This window comes from Amborella trichopoda, chromosome 11, assembly GCF_054954075.1.
Source record: "Amborella trichopoda isolate Santa Cruz 75 chromosome 11, AtrichopodaSantaCruz75HAP2 v2.0, whole genome shotgun sequence".
NCBI classification, from domain to species: domain Eukaryota; kingdom Viridiplantae; phylum Streptophyta; class Magnoliopsida; order Amborellales; family Amborellaceae; genus Amborella; species Amborella trichopoda.
The window spans coordinates 46,923,438-46,943,840 of record NC_142346.1 but is presented as its reverse complement, the minus strand read 5'-3'; the positions used below and the strand labels follow the sequence as shown (position 1 = coordinate 46,943,840).

Below are 20,403 nucleotides of genomic sequence, written 5' to 3'. Positions count from 1 at the left end.
TGCGGGCCTAACCACTTCTCCCCCTCTTGTTCTCTCTCTCTTACCCACTATCTCACCCTCATGGGCCTGCGGTGTAGGCTGCGGGCCCAGCCACTTCTTCCTCACTTCTTCTCTCTCTTACTCTTTCTCGTTCTCTCACCCTCATAGGCCCGCGGTCTAGGCTGCAAGCCCAGCCACTTCTTCCTCTCTTCTTCTCTCTCTTACTTTCTCTCTCTCTCACCCTCATGGGCCCACAGTCTAGGCTGCTAACCCAACCACTTCTACCCGTCTTCTTCTCTCTCTTACTCTCTCTCTCACCCTCACAGGCCGCAGGCTAGGCTACAGCCCAGCCACTTCTCCTCTTCTTCTTTACTCTCTTACCTTGTCCCTCACCCCCTCTTCTTCTCTCTCTTACTCTCTCTCTCACCCTCACAGGCCCAGTCTAAGTAGTGCGCCAAACCACTTCTCCCCTTCTTCTTCTCTCTTTCTTATCCTCTATCTCACCCTCATGACCCGCAGGATAGGCTACAGGTCCAATCACTTCTCCCCTTCTTCTTTACTCTCTCTTACGTTCTCCCTCACCCTCTGGCAACTCATTCGCCCCCTCCTCTCTCTCTTTCTCTATCTCTCTTCACCCTCACGCAGCTCATTCTCCCCCTCTTTTCTCTCTTTCTCTCTCTCTATCTCTCTTCACGCAACCCATCTCTTTCTCTCACTTTTTATCTCTCGCTCTCTCACGAAAATTCACCCTCTCTTGTATCTCTCTCTCCCTCTCCCCCATAAATCTCTCCAACTCTCTCTCTCCTTCCATAAAACTCTCTCTCACGTCTATCTTTCTCCCCCTCTCTTTCATGCAACTCTCTCTATCTCTCTATCACTCTCAAACTTTCTTTCTCTCTCTCTCCCCTCTATTTCCTTTATCTCTTAACCTCATGAGCCCACAGCCTAGGCTGCAGGCCCAACTCACCCTCACGTGCCCACAGCCTAAGCTATAGGTGCAGCCCATTCTCCCCCTGTTGTTTACTCTTTCTTACTCTCTCTCTCTCTCATCCTCATGTGGCTACCAGGCCAGCCTACTTTCCCCGTTTTCCACGGCCTAAGCTACGGGCGCAGCCCATTCTCCCCCTATTCTTTACGCTCTCTCATCCTCATGTGGCTACGGGCCCAGCCTACTTTCCTCGCTCTCCCCCTTTCTTCATGGTTGCTGCCCTCTTCTCTTCTACACCTAATCCCCTCTCAATCACCGCAACGAACCCTCTCTCTCTCACTTCTCTCTTCTCCTCTCCATAACTCTCTCTCTTCCACGCCTTGTTTTTCTCTCCCAAAAATCTCTCCAAATCCCACCCTCTCAACGTAAATATCTCTCTCATCTTTCTTTTCTATCCCTCACCCGACTTTTCTCTCTCTATTTCTCACTCTCTCGTTACTTCCCTTCTTTCTCTCCCCCAATATCCCTCTCTCGCTTTCCCTTAATTTTCCCTCTCCCTCTCGTTTTTCTCTCTTTCTCTTACAGCTCTCTCCCCACGCAACTTTTCTCTCTTTCTCCCTCTAATTTCACTCGTTCTCTCCCATCTTTATCTCACTCTCTTCTCTCAAACTCTTATCTCTTTTTGCCTCTCTCGTATCTCCTTATCTATGTCTCTGGGTCATATTCTCTCAATCCGTGTTTATCTCGATAATTTCTCTTTCTTACATCCATCCTTCTCTTTTTATTATAATGTCTCTTCACTTCTTCATATTCTTTTATTTCACATTAATTCTACTCTATTCTAAATATTCATTGTTTCTTATCATATATACATATAGACACCACTTATCATCATCATTCATAAAAAAAAAAACATGGATCTCTTGCCATTATCATACGTAAACTTCTTGTATTTTTCCATTGTCACATGCATATGAATTTTGATCAATAAATTCGATTCATTGTCACTTTATGACACGGCTACCCCAACTCAGTCTAAACCTCCCACTGGTTCAACACCCCTCAAAACCTTAGATATATCTCAAGGGCTGAAACAGTTAAAAGAGCAAGGGCAACCTCAACCCCGACCACCACAGCCTCGAGACTAACGACAGGCTCCCCCACCTCCTAACCTCTATCAACCCACCACAGCCTCGAGACTAACGACAGGTTCCCCCACCTTCTAACATTTATCAACCCAGCTCATTTCAGCAGAGGATGAGCAAGCAATATAGTTTCATAGGGATTGGGTTCCAACCATCCTATACATGCTATTAGGACAGGGGATAAAACCATCCTTCACGTGCTATTAGAACAGGGGATGATAGTATTACCAAAACCTATAAGACCAGATCAGGTGGGGCTTACCAACAATAAAAACGCTATTAGGACAGGGGATGAAACCATCCATTACGTGCTATTAGAACAGGGGATGATAGTATTACCAAAACCTACAAGACCAGATCAGGTGGGGCTTACCAACAATAAAAACTATTGCACTTACCATCGGATGCTTAGCCATCATGTCCAGGATTGCTTCCATCTCAAGGATCACATTGAGGCTTTAATCCAAAGAGGACAGATTCACCTGGGGAATCTTAAGAAAGTATTTGAAGCGGCTGAAACCTCAAATGTGATCACGATTGTTGAAGAGCAATTCCAAGATGTGCATTCAGATGAAATATCTCCGGAATTCCTTCCTGTCATGTTTGACATGCCAGTAGCACAAGAGATGATTCATCCGTATTCCCCTAGAAAGGAAAGATACACCATTCAGGCCAAAAGGGATTCATGGTGTTCCTATCACCAGATAAGAGGACAAGACTTAGCACAATGTTATGGTTTCAAAGCAATCTTAGAGAAACTTATGAGAGAAGGTGATGTGGTGGTTACTGACTTGCTACCGCCGCATCAAAAAAGAATACCTGAGACCAATCAATCGTCCCTTCAAACATTCGAAGAAGTGGTCCCTCCTAAACCCGTGATCTTGGAAACGCCCATTAAGACATCAGAGCCTTGGATAGTATACCATGGGCATGGTTTGATGAAGAGCCTTAAGAGAGAGGCAATTCGGCAAGCTAAAGTTGTACCTGTACCACCCTAGCCCCGAAAGGTCACACCAGTCAAAAAGAAAGGAAAGGGTAATCGACCATCAAAGGCTCAATGCCGGAGAAGGAGGCTACCACAACCTTCACTTGAAGCAACTTTTCTCCCTCCCATTCCTCCTCTTCCAACCCCGTATGACTTTGTTTCAAAGTAAATTCTTCTAGCCAGGGACAGTCAAGAAGCAAGTCAAGAGATCTAACACGAAATGGTGGTTCCTGAAATAATCCGGGATGTTCCAACAAGGGGACAAATTCCGAGAGCGCATCTAGGTCAGTCCAATGAAAGCAAGGACTCTAAAAATACCCTTCAATAGTCCATGTGGTGAAGACCTTCAAGATTCTCTGCAAATGTCCAACAAGAGTTATGAGGTAAAAAAGTCATTGATTACGTCCAATGAGAATGCAAACATTAAAAGTCTTTTGGAGACTAATACCAGTGACAAATCAAAAAGCTCTCCTTTTCTAAACCTAATTCTTCAAACCCTTACTCTTCTTCTAATTCTCTAAATTCCTCCTAGTCCTTCTCTCACCCCATCTCTTCAATCTCCTCTTCTTCTTCTATCTCCGACTCTCCAAACTCTTCTTCTCCCAACATACCCCAACCTGACCTTGAATGCTTGGATTTTGATGCCCTTGATGCAGAGCTTAAACTATGTAATACCAGCAAACGACATCGTAAACAGGTGAAGAAGATGATTGCCCAACAAACAGGATTCTTGAGTGTAGAAGATGCTATGGCTTTTATTGCTAAGAGAAAGCCTCATTGTAAAGGCTCTAAAGGAGGGAGTTCTTTTGAAGCATGCCATATGGTATTTCTCATAGTGGGAAATGCAACAATTGAGGCTGACCAACTAGAGTTGAGATCAGGACAGAGACTTCAGCCTTACCAAAAGTCTGAACGACCTAAACTCTTGAATACCCTGGGCCACCACTTATCCCATATCCAAACCCACCAACCACTCCCTATGTACAGCCACCTCTCCTCAAATATCCTGCGCCACCCTTGGTCCCTTACCCAAACCCTTCTCCTACCTTTCTCAACAAACCTGAAAACCCTCAACTACCACAACCTCCATTCTTCCAACACCTACCCCAGCTGTGCAACCCAACCAGCCTTCCTCTACTTCTTCAACACCTACATCAGTGCCTCTCATCACAAGAGTCGCTCCCTTACCTCCATCACCTACTGTGCAACCAGAAATCCCAAAAGCCACTCCACCACCTGCAGTTCCTCCAAAACCAATGGGGGCTTCAGGGGTTGTTCTTCCGAATGAAGCCAAGGTCAAGTATGACATGCTTAGGCATTTAAGGAAGTTACCAGCCCTTTTGAGCATCTATGACGGTCTAATGCTATTAAGAGAGTTTCGTATGGCTTTAATACAAGCTCTCTCCTGCCCAAAAATATATGAGAAACAAGGAGAACCAATTGAAGTAGACCCATCAATTCTCACCACATGCATGGTCATCACTTTTTCAAATGATTATCTCCAGTTGGGGGAAAAGTTTCATAACCGGCCGTTATTTGTAACTGGAGATCTCCATGCTCATTCAATTAACCGAATTATGTTGGATGGAGGTTCGGCCATAAACCTCATCGCAAGGAGAAGTCCTACCCGCATTGGTTTGAGCGATGCAAACTTATAGCCCATGCATCTGATGGTTCAAGGCTTTAACCAATCGAGGGAAAAGCCAGCCGGTACAGTTCGCCTTCATCTCAAGATTGGGGATTTAAATGAGTATGCCTTGTTTCATGTCATAGAAACTGATACATCCTATAATATCCTGCTTGGTTGACCATGGCTTCATGATCATGGGGTGGTTCCTTCTACACTCCATCAATGCTTCACGTATAACCGTAAGGGTAGACAGTACACGATTTATGTCGACAAGAGACCCTTTCCCACTATTGAATACTATTATGCTGATGCAAAATACTATTTCACAGATCCAGTACGACCTTCCAAGCAAGAACCACCTAAAGGGGTTGCGACTAGCCATACAATGAGAACTTCTAATACTTCTCATGAGGATGTAAAAGATATGGCTAGGTTATTGGCAGGCATGTTCCAAGAAGAAAAGAGAGAATGCAAGATATTCCCTTTACCCCTTGTAGAGTCAAACTTGCCTTATTCCCCCTCAGAAGTACCTCCCAATACCATGAAGGAGAAACCTCCTCATCTTCCCAAGAGGCTTTTCACACAATAGCCCAAGTAGAGCGAATCCCAAGAGCGGAGAAGCCAGTTGACCCTATTATTGAAACTCCAATGGTCACCCATACCCCTGATAACAAGAAAATAATCCATCTCCCCATCTCGAAAATACTCCATCTCCCCATCTCATTTCTTAAGACAGATGCTACTCGTAGAGCTCAAACTGAAGGAATACCTACTCAAACCAGCTATACCCATTACTATCGTCCAACATCACAAATACCCGAAATCTTCCCAACCCAGAGTAATGACCCCCATTTTGAGCCCCTGCACCAGAAAGCCTCAAGAATCCTCGAGGTCTTGCCTATCCTAGTCCCGCCCAAGGAGGAAGATAAGGCTTACCTCACTCACTCAACTAGCTATAAACATGAGGCACATGGGATATTGGGCAGCGCACCCTCATCCTTCATCAGTTTGAACGACAAAGATAGACCCAGATTGATGAGCTGAAAGAGCAAGTTCAATACTTGCTTGGGCAAATGAAAATCATGACCCAAACGGAAGCTGTGAGAAAGGGTAAGACCAAGATGGAAGAAACAACGCCTTCCTCTGTACTTGTGACCACCTTGCCAAGATTCACCCCAGAATCTCAAAAAACTAGTGAATTCAAGGTAACCCAAAGTCTCAACCAGTCCAACGAAGTGGTGGCACCAAAATGGGATCTTTATAGTCCTCAAGCTCATCAAATTATGAAAAAAATGGATTATACGACTGCAACAAATCAAGGTCTCAAAGATGGTAAAAGGAGAATTAGCACCATTTGCAGTTATTGAATCGACAGCATCTCAACACACCCACAAACAAAGTCTCCGCTACATGGAGTCTACTTACCAGTCGTTTATGACAGAACAAGTGACCCATGTGACTGTTTCCTTACAAATTTTATCCTCTTCTTTGAAGTCCCTAAGAATGAGGACATTGCTTCTTTTGATTCTCAAGAAGCCAGGTCTTCTCCTTTATGTCAAAAGAGGTAGAACTGAAGGAAGCACCTAATGTATTAGAAGATGGTGGGCAGGCCACAACTAATGACCTTGAAGAGGTAAATTTGGGAGATCTAACTGATCCAAGGCCGACTTTTATTTCAACAGTTATGCCCCCTAAAGAGAAAGAAGAATGTCACTTTTCTTCAAGCAAATCGAGATGTATTTACATGGTATTACAATGAAATGCCTGGGCTTGATCCCCAAATAGCAGCGCACCAACTTAGAATTGACCTATCCTTCAAGCCCATAAAGCAGAAAATACAATTCTTCGTCAATCTTTCAAAGTTCCACAACATATACAAAGCCTATGACTAGGGCTGGCAATGGGCCGGACGGCCCAGCCCGGCCCATCGCAGTCAACCCCATTCTAAAAAGGTTGGGCAAAGCTACAAAATGTAGCCCAAGGGCCTAGCCAATCCACGGGTGAGGGTCATGATGGCCTAACCCAACTGATTTTTTTTTTTTGTTTTTTTTTTTTTAATTAGGCCCGGCCCACCCCGGCCCCGAACCGGGTCATGGCCCCCTTTCGCACAGTTTGCCCCCACCCTATAGGGTCATGGGACGAGCCTAGGCCAAGGTCCCGGCCTATTACCTCTCTCGGAGGATGTTAATGGTTCAAGTGAAATCCAGGTCAACCCCAACATGGACCTGTCCTGACTAGCTCCTAGTTAGACCCAAACCGGCCCAGACCTTTATTGGCTCTAGGCCATTGCGCCCAAACCCAATCAATTGGGAACGATTATGTCCAAGTATAGATAAATGGAAAAAAAAATTACGAATATTCATAATATACAAATAATGTTGCATACATACAAATAATATATATAAATATCAAGTCGGGTAAGGCAAATGTTGACCCAAACCAAACACAACCCAACACTATTAGGTCTGCAATGGATTTAGACCGAGACGCAACCCAGGTCATATGGAACTGCAGTCCAATACCACTATTTGAATCTAGCCCCTGACTCAATGGCCATCCTTCCTCTCGTGGAACAGCGATTCCAAAATGAGAATCTCTCATATGGAACAACCATTCAAAAATGAAATCTCTCTTTCTCATGGAACAACTATTAAAAAATTCTCTCTCTCTCTCTCTCTCTCTCTCTCTCTCTCTCTCTCTCTCTCTCTCTCTCGTGTAGAATAACTATTAAAAAAGGGGTAGCAGTCCACGGAATAGGACTGATGCCCTTATCTGATGGTGCTGGACCCTAAATGAAACAGTGTATAAGAAATACTACACAAAGCAATTCCCCTGGCAATGCCAAGGTAACATAAATGCAGCAATTCCAAGTGCAAACTCTCTTTCTTTTGTTAGCATTGCGTGAGCAAGTATACCTACAGACAGTGTTAGAAGAATGAGGGCTCGAACCACAACTTGCTAGGCTCTCGAGCTTAAGTTGGGTCAGACATACATAGCCGAGTCTATTGGAGATTCGGCTACGTCCAAAAATAGTGGGAACTGACCAGAGTCAGCTGGCTCCAATGTGTTTGGTTTGGGACACGGCAGCCTGCCGAGCCCAAGTAACTCCGACAAGTCCAAGTCTGACTCGTGGAGATTTCCAACACTGCTTGTAGGTAATAAATCACTTTGTATGCCCCTAAATTTCTTTCAGGGCAAACCAATATATGAACATCTTGAACTAAACTTTGCCCTTTACAAAATTTGTTGCCTAAATGAATATTCCAGCAGATGCTGCACAAACTCTTTGGTAACACAGCTGGTACAGACCCAACGCCTTCCATGATCCTGAAACAACAATTTGCCAATAAGTTACCTTTATATTCAAATTCCAAATAACAGATAATTGCAATGGCCAGTATAATATGATCTACATGACTTAAGAGGCTGTCACCGCTCTATCAAATTAGTAGGACAATGATTCAGGCGAATGAGTCCCATCACATCGTTCAATTAATGGACTGTACGTGCCTACTTCTTATCCAGTATTGGTCAGTGATAAACCACATAATCATTGTTGTTACGACAACAATATCGATCATATTACATTTTCCCACATGGAAACGCAGTATTAGCTTAGCCCTTCAAGGTCAAGGATTGGGTAAATAATTCAGTTCATGAGTTAAGAAAATTAAGGGAAGGCATCACCTCAAGTGATTCCATCAATGTGTGCCACTTCCGTTTTTGTTTTTTGTTTTCTTATTTGCCACTTCATCCTCACATGCTTCTTGTGTTTCATCCACTGCACACGAATTAATTTTTAAGCAAAGAATCCATTTGATGCCTTTGCATAGATATAGCATCAACTAGTTGAGAAGGGAAAATGAGAAACGCATCCAGTACCCTCGAGCTCAACGGCTGAGTTTGCTAAAGCATCAGCTTCAGAATTTAAATCCTGCATATTAAGGAAAGATAATCAAACTAATGTGTGGATGATAGCAACCAGTGAGATACTGGTTTGTAGGTCTTGGGAAGAAAACATAAGCAAAAATTGGTAAGAAGAGAAACATATTCAGGGGAATATCACTACCATTGTCCTGCCTGATAACTTAGGTTCGAGAGTAACACATGCAAGAGTAACAAGTAATAATAATAATCACCTCATGTTTCTGAATCGGATGATCTATGGGGTATTAAGAAGAAATATAAGAGAGTACCCTGTCCACATGATTGATTTGAAAATATGAAAATCTTTTCTTTAGCTCCTGTGCCTCCTTACTTAATTTGATGAGGTTATGATGCTTGGTTCTCCATAAATTCTGAATCTGCTAAATCACACAGATAGATCTCTAAGAAAATCAACTTAGACCAATAACAATTAAGCAAAGCAAACAAAAACAATTTATGTTTCACCGATCCTGTGTTGGATTGCAGATCCGGAATGGTCGAAATGCAAAATATTAAAAAAAACAAAAAATCAATAAGTGTTTATGGGTTATGATTTAGAGAGAGAAACTGGGGAAACAGAGGGGAAGAGAGAAAAAGCGAAGTTTGGGGAGAAAACACAGGAAGAGAGAAAGTTAACGATTATAAAAAAAAAACACAGAAAGAGAGAGAGAAGGGGGTTAAAAAAGACATGTCTTTTTAACATTTGTTTGGGCTAAAAAAGATTGGGCTAAAGTAGATAAAGTTAGTCCAGGGGGTTAGAAGATATAGTAAATGGAATCCCTATGGAGCCAGAGATGTTTTGAAACCTTGGGTCAGCTGAGAAATGAAATCCAAAAACAGGGTTTTACGGAGATATTTTCCCAAAAATTAATGTGCTCCTTTCTAACTTATTCGTTATGAGAATGTAAAACCATGAACTAGAAAACTTGTCATCATACAAGACCTTCAAATCATAATAAATAAGTTAATAAATACGTAAACAAATAATAACAACAACAAAAATAACAGTTAATATTTTCCAAAAAAAAAAATAACAACAAAAATAATGAAGTTTAACAAACTTAATCACATTAAGAAAAAACTTGAGCAGATAACGCGAACTTGAATTTCAATATCACAACAGATAATCAATAAAGTAGCAGCCTACACCAAACCTTGTATGCCAAGACTCCTCACTTGAACCAAAAAAGTGCAAACAATAACATAAAACCAAGCTCAACAAACATCTCGTATACAAAAGCAACCAAAAATCCATGTATAGTCAAACTGATTACAATCAATGCTAGGTATTTTTCTTGTTTTTTGTCAATACAAATCAGAAAATCTGAGGTTGAGATTGATGGGAATGTGAAAGTAAGCATGGAGTTTCAATCTTAATACAGAAAAATGACGACAGTGGGTAAAAGGCATTGGAAAGTATTAATCCACCCAAACATATAAATAATTTGGTCCTAGGAAAGGCTTGGGGGAAAGCTAACTCATCTACCAACTAACAACCTAATGTCGCCTACAGATTTGGATGACTGGCTGACCCATGCATCATCCCACCTAGCTCTATCCAATTGGAAACAACTCATTACGACTGCGTACTATGCTATTCAAAGGATCAATAGAAGACGGAATGCTATCGTCTTCTAACTCCATTAAACTCATTGTATGTATTCAAGCTGACTGAGCGACTGTATCGGGACGACAGGAAGTTTACTTCTGGGAACTGCATGTTTCCTCAGAGACAGTTTAATTAGTGATTTCAAAGTAAAGTAAAAAACATAGAATTGTTACAAGTGTACAAGAAGAAAGCATAATACACAGCTACGGCATCAGCAGACTACAAAATTATTTAGTTAAGAAACTTTTTAAGAAGAGCACGTGAAGTGAGGAATGCCCATAGTTGGAGGGTAAGGGTTAGACTTTTCTTTTAAGTGGCTACACTATCTCTAGCTCCTCCGACAGTTAAACGACTTAGCTCCTCCCTGAGTAGTGTGGATCACTTCTTTAACTAAGGCCTTAAGCAATGACCATCTACAACATTGTGGCCAGTGTTAAATTGACACCGACACGAGAGTCGGTGTCCAATACGTGTCTAAGGTGCCTAGTATGTTTAATCAGAAAAGCTGATACGGCAAGACATGTCCATAGTGTAATTATTTTAAATACAAAACACATTTTTCTGGTATATGCAATATAGCTTTCATTATGTGTACATGTTAGCACATGACAAGGTTGTAGAGCGTATCCATTTCAGTCAAGAGGTCTCAACTTCGAGTTCATGTTTGAGCTCTCTAATAATTTGAATTCAAAACCCTGTCTCCAAATGTCAACATGTGTGCTAGTGCCAACACAAAAGACACCCAACATAAGCCCCAAAGTGGAGAGTTTGCCTGTTGGGGTAAGACTGGTCGTGGCTTTGAGATTCCCAACATTAATTTTCTTTGCAAGCAGACAGAAGATATGGCAGACCATTTGTTACTCCATTAACCTTCTGGCAGGAGGATATGGACTCTTTTCTTCGGTTTGTTTGGTTCTACATGGATGGCACCATAGACTGTAGCGATACTCCTTACAGGTTGGAATAGTTCAGGATTCGAAGGGCACTTCGGAGAAAGTGACCCCTAGCAAAGGACAAAACAGATGCATCTTTGATGGATGACAGTTGGAGTCCTCGATCAAAACTGAGCAGATTAGAGGGAAGTGCTATGGAAAACTATTTTCAGAGGATATAGCATGCTGGACCCCTTTAAGCATGGAATGAGGTCAGTGAGACAGTTGAAGTGAAGCCTATGTTATAAGGATAGGGATATATGCGTGTCAAATCCGTTGCCAATACAAGTGTTATAAAGACCAATCCCAAATATGGTCTTTCAGACACAACACGCCTTTGCATCATTTTGAGGGAATGTGGGAAATCACTGGCAATAAGGATTTCCATACTAAATTTCAACAAAATAAGTTAATCAAAAACTTCTAAGATTCTGAAGTGTCAAAGAAGTGTATTGTATCCTTGGTGTGTCACCCAAGCAAAAAATATTAACAGCTTTCAGTAAATATAAACAACCTTAAATATTAAACTTTGTCATAGTTTCGTTATAGTTTGGAAAATAAAATGAGCATGGCGAATGCAAGTACAACAAGAATGAAGAATGAACAAAAAGTACAGGAAAAGCACACTCAAATAAAATGACGTTCATCACCACTACTAAAAAAATATGATCAGATCATCAGAAACTTCATACATGGTTCTGGCCTTATGAGGAGGCATACCTGCATACAAACTAATTTGGAGTCACCTTGTACTTGCACTTGGGTGACACCCTTTCTTAGTGCACATTTCATGCCTAAAATGACAGCTCGATATTCAGCAACATTGTTCGTCACAATGCCCAAACCTTCACGCATCCGACAAATCTAAAAATAAAAATTAAGAAAAAAATTTAAGTACCACAATAGCTACCTGAAAAGGTATACCACGGTCCAAAATGTTATATTAACAATAACTTGAAGACGCTGAACTGCAAAACCGAGCATACCACTCTTCCATCATCTGTTCGCAGTATAGCCCCCGCACCTCCCCTTCCTGGATTTCCTTTAGATGAACCATCAAACTCAAGAAGGACCTGAAAACCAGCAAAAAGTAAACATAAGGAAATTACATAAGACAAACAATAGATGAATCACTAATGAGGAAATGAAGGATTGTACTATCCATGAAAGAGTTTTCCTCAATACCATTAGCCTCAACCTCAATGGTTATTTTGAAAAAATCAAAATTTTCAGGCAAAGGCAGATAACGTTTCACGCAACCTAAGGCCCAGTTTGAATATACCATCCACTTTACTATCCATGACTGGAGAAAACACACTTTTTTTTGTTGATCCTACTGATGTATTTAGTGTTTTGAGATGTTCTCCATGTAGAGAGAGGGGATATGAAACGGGACATAACCATGCGTAGGCTGGGAGCAAACCAAACTGGGACCCAAAGCACTTGTTACGTCAGCAGCAGCCAGCCTAAACGGGACCTAAGATTATCATCAATTTCCCCATTTACTAGATTAACCAGGTACAAGCTTGGTTGTTGACCTTACCGGTGCCTACTAGGTACCACAACTTTTTACATAAAGCCATCTAATACAAGTTTCATAGTAATGGAGTGCCAAGCTAGCAGACGCATGGAACCTAGGTGCCATCCTCACCTGTTGGTGCCATCTAGGCACCTGCAGTGAATGTCTTGGATAACAGAAGGTAATACATGCTTTGCATTAGAAGAAAGATTTTAAGATTCTAATTTACTTAGTCACAAACAGCAAAACTGAATATGAGAAACTGAATCCATCTTAAAATCCTTGAAATTCACAGTAAGAGTCCGCTAAATATCACAACCTTTCAATAAATAAAATCTGTGAACTACCCAAATTGCTTTGATCCCAAAGCAACACACAAGATTAGAACATAATAGGCTCATTTCCCTCATGATCAATGAGATAATGGAGACAAAATAATATTGCATGAGAGACAATGACATGTCCGACAAGCATTTCAAAAGGTTGATAACTAACCGGCTCTTTGATCTTCATTTTCTTTAATTTCTGCTTTTTCTGAACAGGAGGAGAATCAACTGCTTCCTATGAAATTTACATAATTTAAATATTTGTCAGGCAAGACAATATGCAACAGAAGTAATTTTCATAGATTGAAGAATCACAAAATTCATGGTTTAACTGCACAAACTACGCAATGCACTCCATTCCTAAAAAGTAAACAGGATTATTAGCTAACTCATAATGATAGGACAGAAATGTCTAACAAATAACAGATTTCAACTTCTTAGCAATAAGGAAAGGCACCCAATAACTACATCTCACCGTATCGTTGATAGAAGCAATCGTTGCTTTTGATGTCTTTAGTTTGGACTTCTTACTTCTCACCTTCGTGGAAGAAAATTGCTCGTTTGATTCCTAAAGACACATGATCCCTTCTGCTTTTGAGATAACAGACAACAATGCTAATTCCAATATTTAAAGAATGAACTAAATAACTGCAGAGTATTTCTAAACAGATGTTCGCGTATGTCAAAAACTAGATAAATCCTTGTTCTCTTAAACTGTGCAGAATTGAGATTTGAATTGTAATATCCGGGCAGTAGTCTATCACAAGATTACTTAGGCAATAATATCTGCCCTTGATAAGAATCACATAAGTAAACTCTCACTCACTAACTCAACCTCCACACAATTTACGGTCCAAAATCAAAACTTTACATTTGACCAAGGACTGAAAACCATCAGGTTACAAGCCGAAATTTGAACGCTCACCAGAGATTGGTGGACCAAGTTTAATACTCCAAGATAAAAACAACAAGAGCACTGGCTTTAGAACATATAGAACCTAAAAGATTGTAGGAATAAATTAATTCGTTGAGTTCAGAAAAATCAGGAAGAGCCTGAAGGTGCTTCCGAGGTAACTTGTAGTAGGAGTTGAAATGCTAGGCAGAAGTACAAAACGTTGTCAATCTTGAAAGGGATAAGATAACTTTATATGTAATAAGATAGAATGCAAAGCCAGATAATCCAATTGAAAGGGAGAGGGCATGGAAATTCTCAAAACTACACATGGCAGACTATGAGATGCAGAATTATCCTCATATCACAAGAGCAGCTACATCTCACCATATCATTGATAGAAGCAATTGTTGCTTTCAATGTCTTTAGTTTGGACTTCTTACTTCTCACCTTCGTGGAAGAAAATTGCTCGTTTGATTCCTAAAGACACATGATCCCTTCTGCTTTTCAGATAAACAGACAATTATGCTAATTCCGATATTTAAAGAACAAACTAAATAAATGCAGAGTATTTCTAAACAGATGTTCGTGTATGTCAAAAACTAGATAAATCCATGTTCTATTAAACTGTGCAGAATTGAGATTTGAATTGTAATGTCCCAGCAGTAGTCTACTCACAAGTCATTAACATTAGGTAGGCAATAATCTCTGCCCTTGATAAGAATCACATAAGTAAACTCTCACTCACTAACTCAACCTCCACACAATTTACTGTCAAAAAATCAAAAATTTACATTTGACCAAGGACTGAAAACCATCAGCTTACAAGCCGAAATTTGAACGCTCACCAGAGATTGGTGGACCAAGTTTAATACTACAAGATAAAAACAACAAGAGCACAGACTTTAGAACATATAGAACCTAAAATATTGTAGGAATAAATTAATTCGTTGAGTTCAGGAAAATCAGGAAGAGCCTAAAGGTGCTTCCGAGGTAACTTGTAGGAGTCGTCGAAAGGGAGAGGGCATGGGAAATTCACAAAACTACACATGGCAGACTATGAGCTGCGGAATTATCCTCATATCAAAGAGTAGTAGCATTTCCTTGCAAGACCTTCCCCTAATGATATCATATATAAACAGAGTCATAATCCTTCACCACCATGTCTGACACATTGAACTCACCCTAAGGGGAGTCACCTTGACCACGAATAACACGACACCCAACAGCAGAAGCCATTCTACACAATATGTCAAGCTCCCAAGAAAAGTGAGGCGAACTAGGAAAACAAATCCATATAGTAACTTTTTTATTGGAAACTTTCACAAGGGAAGATCACGATCCCATTTTCCAATACCTAATTGAATTGGATTTGTCAACAACGACGCACCTAAGTTTGAAAATGAAAACTACAGAATCTTTCATCCATGGAATTCATCGCAAAATCTCTTTGTACCTCAATGATCATGGAGGGTTTTATTATGTAAAGTCACTAGTTCTTCTTTAAATTCTCAAAATTCTCACTAGTTCAACTTCCATTAACTCAAAATTCTCATGTAGTTCAGAGAAAATGACCGAAAAAAATTTCCCATATTGATATGGGGCAGAATTTCGTCCCCTGTTTAGAAATATAGGATTCTAAAGTGATCCTCTCCATGAGTGTGTTTAACAACTGTATCTCTAAAGGACCTAATTTCCTTGATCTACCTAGGAAAGGAGAACACAAAATCCAATAATATCTTCCAAATGAAACAAAATACGTCCCTTAATACACTTCTCATTTAGATCTGAGACAATGACCGCAAAACTTTTCCCATCTTGAAATTGGGGCAGAATTTTGTCCCTGTTTAGAAATATAGAACTCTACATTGATCCTGTCCATAAGCGTGTTTAACAATTGAATCTCTAAAGGACGACCTAATTTCCTTGCTCTACCAAGGAAACGACAACATACTTTTACAGGACTCTAAATTGATCCTCTCCATGAGCGTGTTTAACAAGTGAATCTCTAAAGGACCTAATTTCCTTGTTCTACCGAGGAAACGACAACATACATTCCCATAATATCTTCTAAATGAAACAAAATACATTCCTTAATCTGTTGTAAATGGCCGATTGGGAGGTTTCAACGGTGATGAGGGGGTACAGGCAATCGGCACCCTTTGATAGTAACCATGGCTAAGGTCAGTCTCTCCCTCCCTCCCAATACAACATTATACGCCAGAAATAAGTTATCACCTGTACAACAACTGTGTTTTTAGTATCCACAATTAAGGGCAAGTATAATTCACTAATTAAAGGAAAAAGTTCATATAAGGTGTCAACCTTATACTATAGAAGTGAGGCACACCTCAAAATCCAATGGAAACGGTTGTTCCACTCCATAGAACCCTCCAAATGATCATCTCAACTCAAGATGTATGGATATGAAAAAAAAAGTATTTCAATTCGTAAAAATAATCATCATCTAGACCGTCCATTTTCAAGATTTTGAAATATTTATAAATATGTTCAATCCACACTATTTTTGAAGCTTTAAATTTCATAATTAGGAGTGAAAACAGATTTTCGAGCTATCAGAAGAGTTTGCATTACCAGAGCTGCATCTTCTTGAAAGTTTAGGAGGTGCACCTCAATTTGACTGTTTACGATGGGAGGCCTTATATAACCACACCCATAATTAAAAATGTCTATGCAAACATGAAAATACATTGATACCAAAAGGGTATTAACACAATCCTGCAAAAAAATAAAAACAGATTTCTAGCCTTCCGAGGAAAGTACAATGTTAGAGAGATATAAGACCTGATTTTGACACGGAACCTGATTTTGACATGGAATTGCAGTCCCGAGAGGAACTAAGGTCCCAAGAAAATCATCTGTCACATCCGTTGAGCTTACGGAGAATGAAGGACTTTTCAATCCACGAGCAGTTAGATAGTCTTCAACCTCTTTTTGAAGGCAAAATCCTTTGAAGACATTGCAAGAGGGATCATATACCTGAAAAAACATTTGAGAACTATAACAACCAGCACAAAGAAGACGTCAAAGAAATAATCACACTAGAGACAAAAGATAGCTAAAGATAGGTAGCACAAATCACCTAGCAAGAATACAATAAAGCAAAGAACCCACAAAAGCAACCAATAATCTACCTTTGCAAATATCCGTAATTGGTCTCATAATCCTTGTTGTAGCATGCTACCCTAAAGATAGTTTTTGTCACTTGAAGTAGCACATTTATCCATGATTCTATGCACGAGTGCATGCATACAGATATGCATATACGGTTCATTTGTGAGAGCAACATAATCAGTTTTGCCCTGATTTGTTTAAAGTAGTTTTGCCCGGAATTATTGTGTTTCACAAGAACATCCAAGGATTCTACTTCACAAACCAACTTTCATTTTCTAGAATTTCATATTTCAGAAACTCAGATAAAGGAGATTCCTCTATTGTGTATGACAGTTCTCTTTGTCTTTCTTAGCATCAACTATCTGGCCATTTCTTGAAGGCATAAAAGCATCCCATCAGTACTTAAAACCAATGCATGTTCCCTTAGTCTGACAAAGCAGATCTAAGTGGATACACCAGGGTTTCGCTAATTTCTTTGGAGGCTTGTGTTTGTGGGATTGGATGTGACAGGAACTGGGTATTTGGATCCTATCAAATCCCAAGAACGTTAGTAACTTAGTATTGCGACATGCCTAGTGAAACAATGCAAGGGTGATGGCTTTTCGTAGAAATATTGAAAGGGCCAAGGGTATGTAAGAAATACACGGTAGGTAGGGGCAGGATAATTTTGAAGGCCTTGAAAGCTGCTTACACCTCCAACTTGACTAGTTTTGAAGCAATACTATGAAAGTACGAAAATTGTATAACTAATACTATGAAAGTAGTTTCTAGTGTAGGAAAAGTTTATCTTTTAAACCCACTGGATAAGAGAAGCTAACAGGGAGGCAATTTCACTCACTCGTAAGATGTTGGGTCAACATTCCTATTTTTGATGATTCTCTTAGCCCACCATGAAATCCTGTTCTTAAGGTTGCGTATCCTTGGTCGCGCACAGGATGCAACGTGAAGTTCACTTTTTCTTTTCTTTTAGGAAAGGGGCTGGTTTACTTTTTCAATAGTTGATTAGAAAAAGAAAAATCCAGAAATCATACTTATACAATCTCATATATCAAAAGACTCTCTTTTGACAGGTAATAATCTCCAAATAATGTACAGATTATAAGGATTACAACATTATTCAACAAAAACATTTTTTTCTTCTAGGCAGCAATACCATGGATGGACAGTAGCATTCAATTGAATTTCCTTCATTCAAAAGTGACCTCAACTATTTTCCATGACAGCATAGTTCAAAACTTTAAGTAAATAATGAGTGACTGATCAATACACATTTTCCCTTAGGGAATGTGCATCTTCGTTACTTGAATGAACAAACAGGAAAAGTAGTGTCAGTCCCAAACAAATAACCAACAGCGATGTTTATTAATATATTAGCAGTAAAAGCCTGAAACATGTAAAATCAAGGTTGTATTTCGAAAAAACTTCATCAGCAAGAGGAAATTGGAGGGATAGGGAGAAAGACACGATAAACAGGTAAGCGGCACAAAGCCACAAACAACAGAAGATAACCTGTTTCTTTGTCAAAAAACAACAGAAGGCCTGTTGCTAACGACTCAGCAACAATGAGCACCGACCTGGGACGTAAATTTTACTATAATGACAAGAAATATAGCTAATAGCTCAAGTATAACATCCATCGCCTCTGGACAAAAGCTACATCAATTTATTGTGCACAGAATACAGCATAATTAGAAGTCTCTGGCTTTTCAAACTATTTGTATATTTTATTGAACTACTAGCATTACATCCAGACAATAAATCATTTATCTCAACTAGCACATTAATCTTGAATTTTATTTTGCTTCATTTATTTATTTATTTTTTTGAAGGGAGCACATTAAACTTGAATGATGTTGTTCAAGGGATTTCTTTTTTAAATTGTTAACACATTTACAATGATTTGTGTAAAAACAAATAAAAGAATGAATGACCCCATACATACTTGAGCTAAGATTGCGTTAAAACATATACAAGTATGTGATTGTTCACATTTTTTCCTTTTTTAATATTTTAAAAGGATTTACACTCATTGAAGGACATTTCTTAACCTTGTGATACCAAAAAAATGAAATTTTATTTTTTTAAGAAATCCATGATTGAATCTATAAGAAAGAGAAGTAGTGGAGTAAATTGTTAACACATTTACATTGATTTGTGATATAACATATAAAAGAATGAATGATCCCATACAAACTTGAGCTAAGGTTGTGTGAAGGAAAAGTACTGGAGTAAAGTCAACAAGATATAAATAACAATAGAATAAACACAATGTAACTAGCAAAGAATTCAAACCAGGGAACGACAGTCATCCAATGTTTTATAAATGCCGGTGATGTTCCCCTTGCGAACAACATAAAATGGTTTATTCTCCTCATCTTCTCCTGGCGGCAATTGTTGTCGAGTTGCAGAGGAGACAGCTGCAGTTGTCGGCTTCCGTAGGCTTTTGACGGAGAAGCAGCGCACGTCGCGTTCATTCACGGCTGCAATGCCCTTGGGTGCAAAGCTCGGACCTCTTGAGTGGGTCCATATAGGGCAAAATGAGGAGCAGAAGAACAGAGATGATGTTTTCTGGATTAAATGGGAGGTCCAAGGGACTACAACATGGGAGCACAAGTGGAGCATGGCCTGAATCAAAAAGTTCTCCCAAAGTTTAACTTAGAGATAGAGAGAGAATATCTGTGGGTTTGGAAACTACAGTCTAGAAAGAGAAAAAGAGGGAATTTTCATTAAAGCAGTCTCAGAAACTGTAAACCAAACACAGTCTCAAAGAAAGTGCCACTGTTACTTATACCCCAGCCCTAACAAAAGCCCCATTCTCAGCTTCTCTCTCTCATCTCGAAAGCCCCCTCTCTGTCTCTCTCTACAGTTTCCCCCTCTCTCTCTCCCTCTAAAGTTTGCCTCTCTCTCTCTAGAATCCGCCCCTTTGCCGCTACATCTGACTCTTTAAAGCCCCCGCTCCCTCTCCTCTCCCCTCCCTCGTTCAGAGCTCCATTTTTTCAAATATCTTCGATCGCGTATAGAATGCTCCCGCGGGAGCATATACTGTACAACAACACCTTGGGCACTCTCGCGCAATATATTATAACATGTGAACTGTATACCATTGCAGTAAGGTGCACCTTAAAACCCATCTAAAAATGTTATTTTGATTCTAAAAACCTCTTTAATGTATGGGCAATAAAAAAAACCTCAAATTGATCATCGAAGGAAAGGGGTCTCTATGGTGTTGTAAATTTGGGGAGTCAAATTAACATACATAATCAAACGCATCACCGGACAAGACACCACCATTGCTGGATTGCTTAAAACTTAATTTTCATATAAGCTCTCTGGCAAATCCACGACTGTTAGGAACAGGCAGTGTTTTCTATCTACTGTATAATTTTCACTTATGTT

At 39.9% G+C, this 20,403-nt stretch overlaps 1 protein-coding gene and 2 long non-coding RNA genes across 10 annotated transcripts; 1 reads left to right on the top strand and 2 right to left on the bottom strand.

Annotated features, from left to right (window-relative positions):
• Positions 1-1,844: 1,844 nt before the first annotated feature.
• LOC110006711 (uncharacterized) lies at positions 1,845-3,550 on the bottom strand. 2 transcript variants are annotated; one of them, XR_002279881.2, is made up of 3 exons: positions 3,486-3,550; positions 2,872-3,393; positions 1,845-2,746 (listed from the first exon to the last, which is right to left on the bottom strand). It is a non-coding gene; the product is annotated as an uncharacterized LOC110006711 (long non-coding RNA). The 2 variants fall into 2 exon arrangements; XR_016043763.1 differs by having other exon boundaries at positions 1,845-2,697.
• LOC148779961 (uncharacterized) lies at positions 3,336-3,838 on the top strand. The gene is made up of 2 exons (XR_016043764.1): positions 3,336-3,420; positions 3,694-3,838. It is a non-coding gene; the product is annotated as an uncharacterized LOC148779961 (long non-coding RNA).
• A 3,693-nt stretch (positions 3,839-7,531) lies between these two features.
• On the bottom strand, positions 7,532-20,019 carry LOC18427722 (uncharacterized). Of its 7 annotated transcripts, none has more exons than XM_020663428.2 (11): positions 19,300-19,991; positions 16,678-16,872; positions 14,260-14,352; positions 13,456-13,548; positions 13,150-13,215; positions 12,122-12,208; positions 11,856-11,999; positions 8,864-8,974; positions 8,550-8,601; positions 8,355-8,448; positions 7,532-7,994 (listed from the first exon to the last, which is right to left on the bottom strand). In XM_020663428.2, the coding sequence occupies exons 1-10, from the start codon at positions 19,627-19,629 to the stop codon at positions 8,369-8,371; spliced, it is 1,251 nt and encodes a 416-aa protein (XP_020519087.1). In that variant the 5' UTR covers positions 19,630-19,991; the 3' UTR covers positions 7,532-7,994; positions 8,355-8,368. The 7 variants fall into 7 exon arrangements, with proteins under 7 accessions (XP_020519087.1, XP_006836833.1, XP_020519088.1 ...); XM_006836770.4 differs by having other exon boundaries at positions 8,864-8,971; XM_020663429.2 differs by having other exon boundaries at positions 16,696-16,872.
• Between the last annotated feature and the right edge of the window lie 384 nt (positions 20,020-20,403).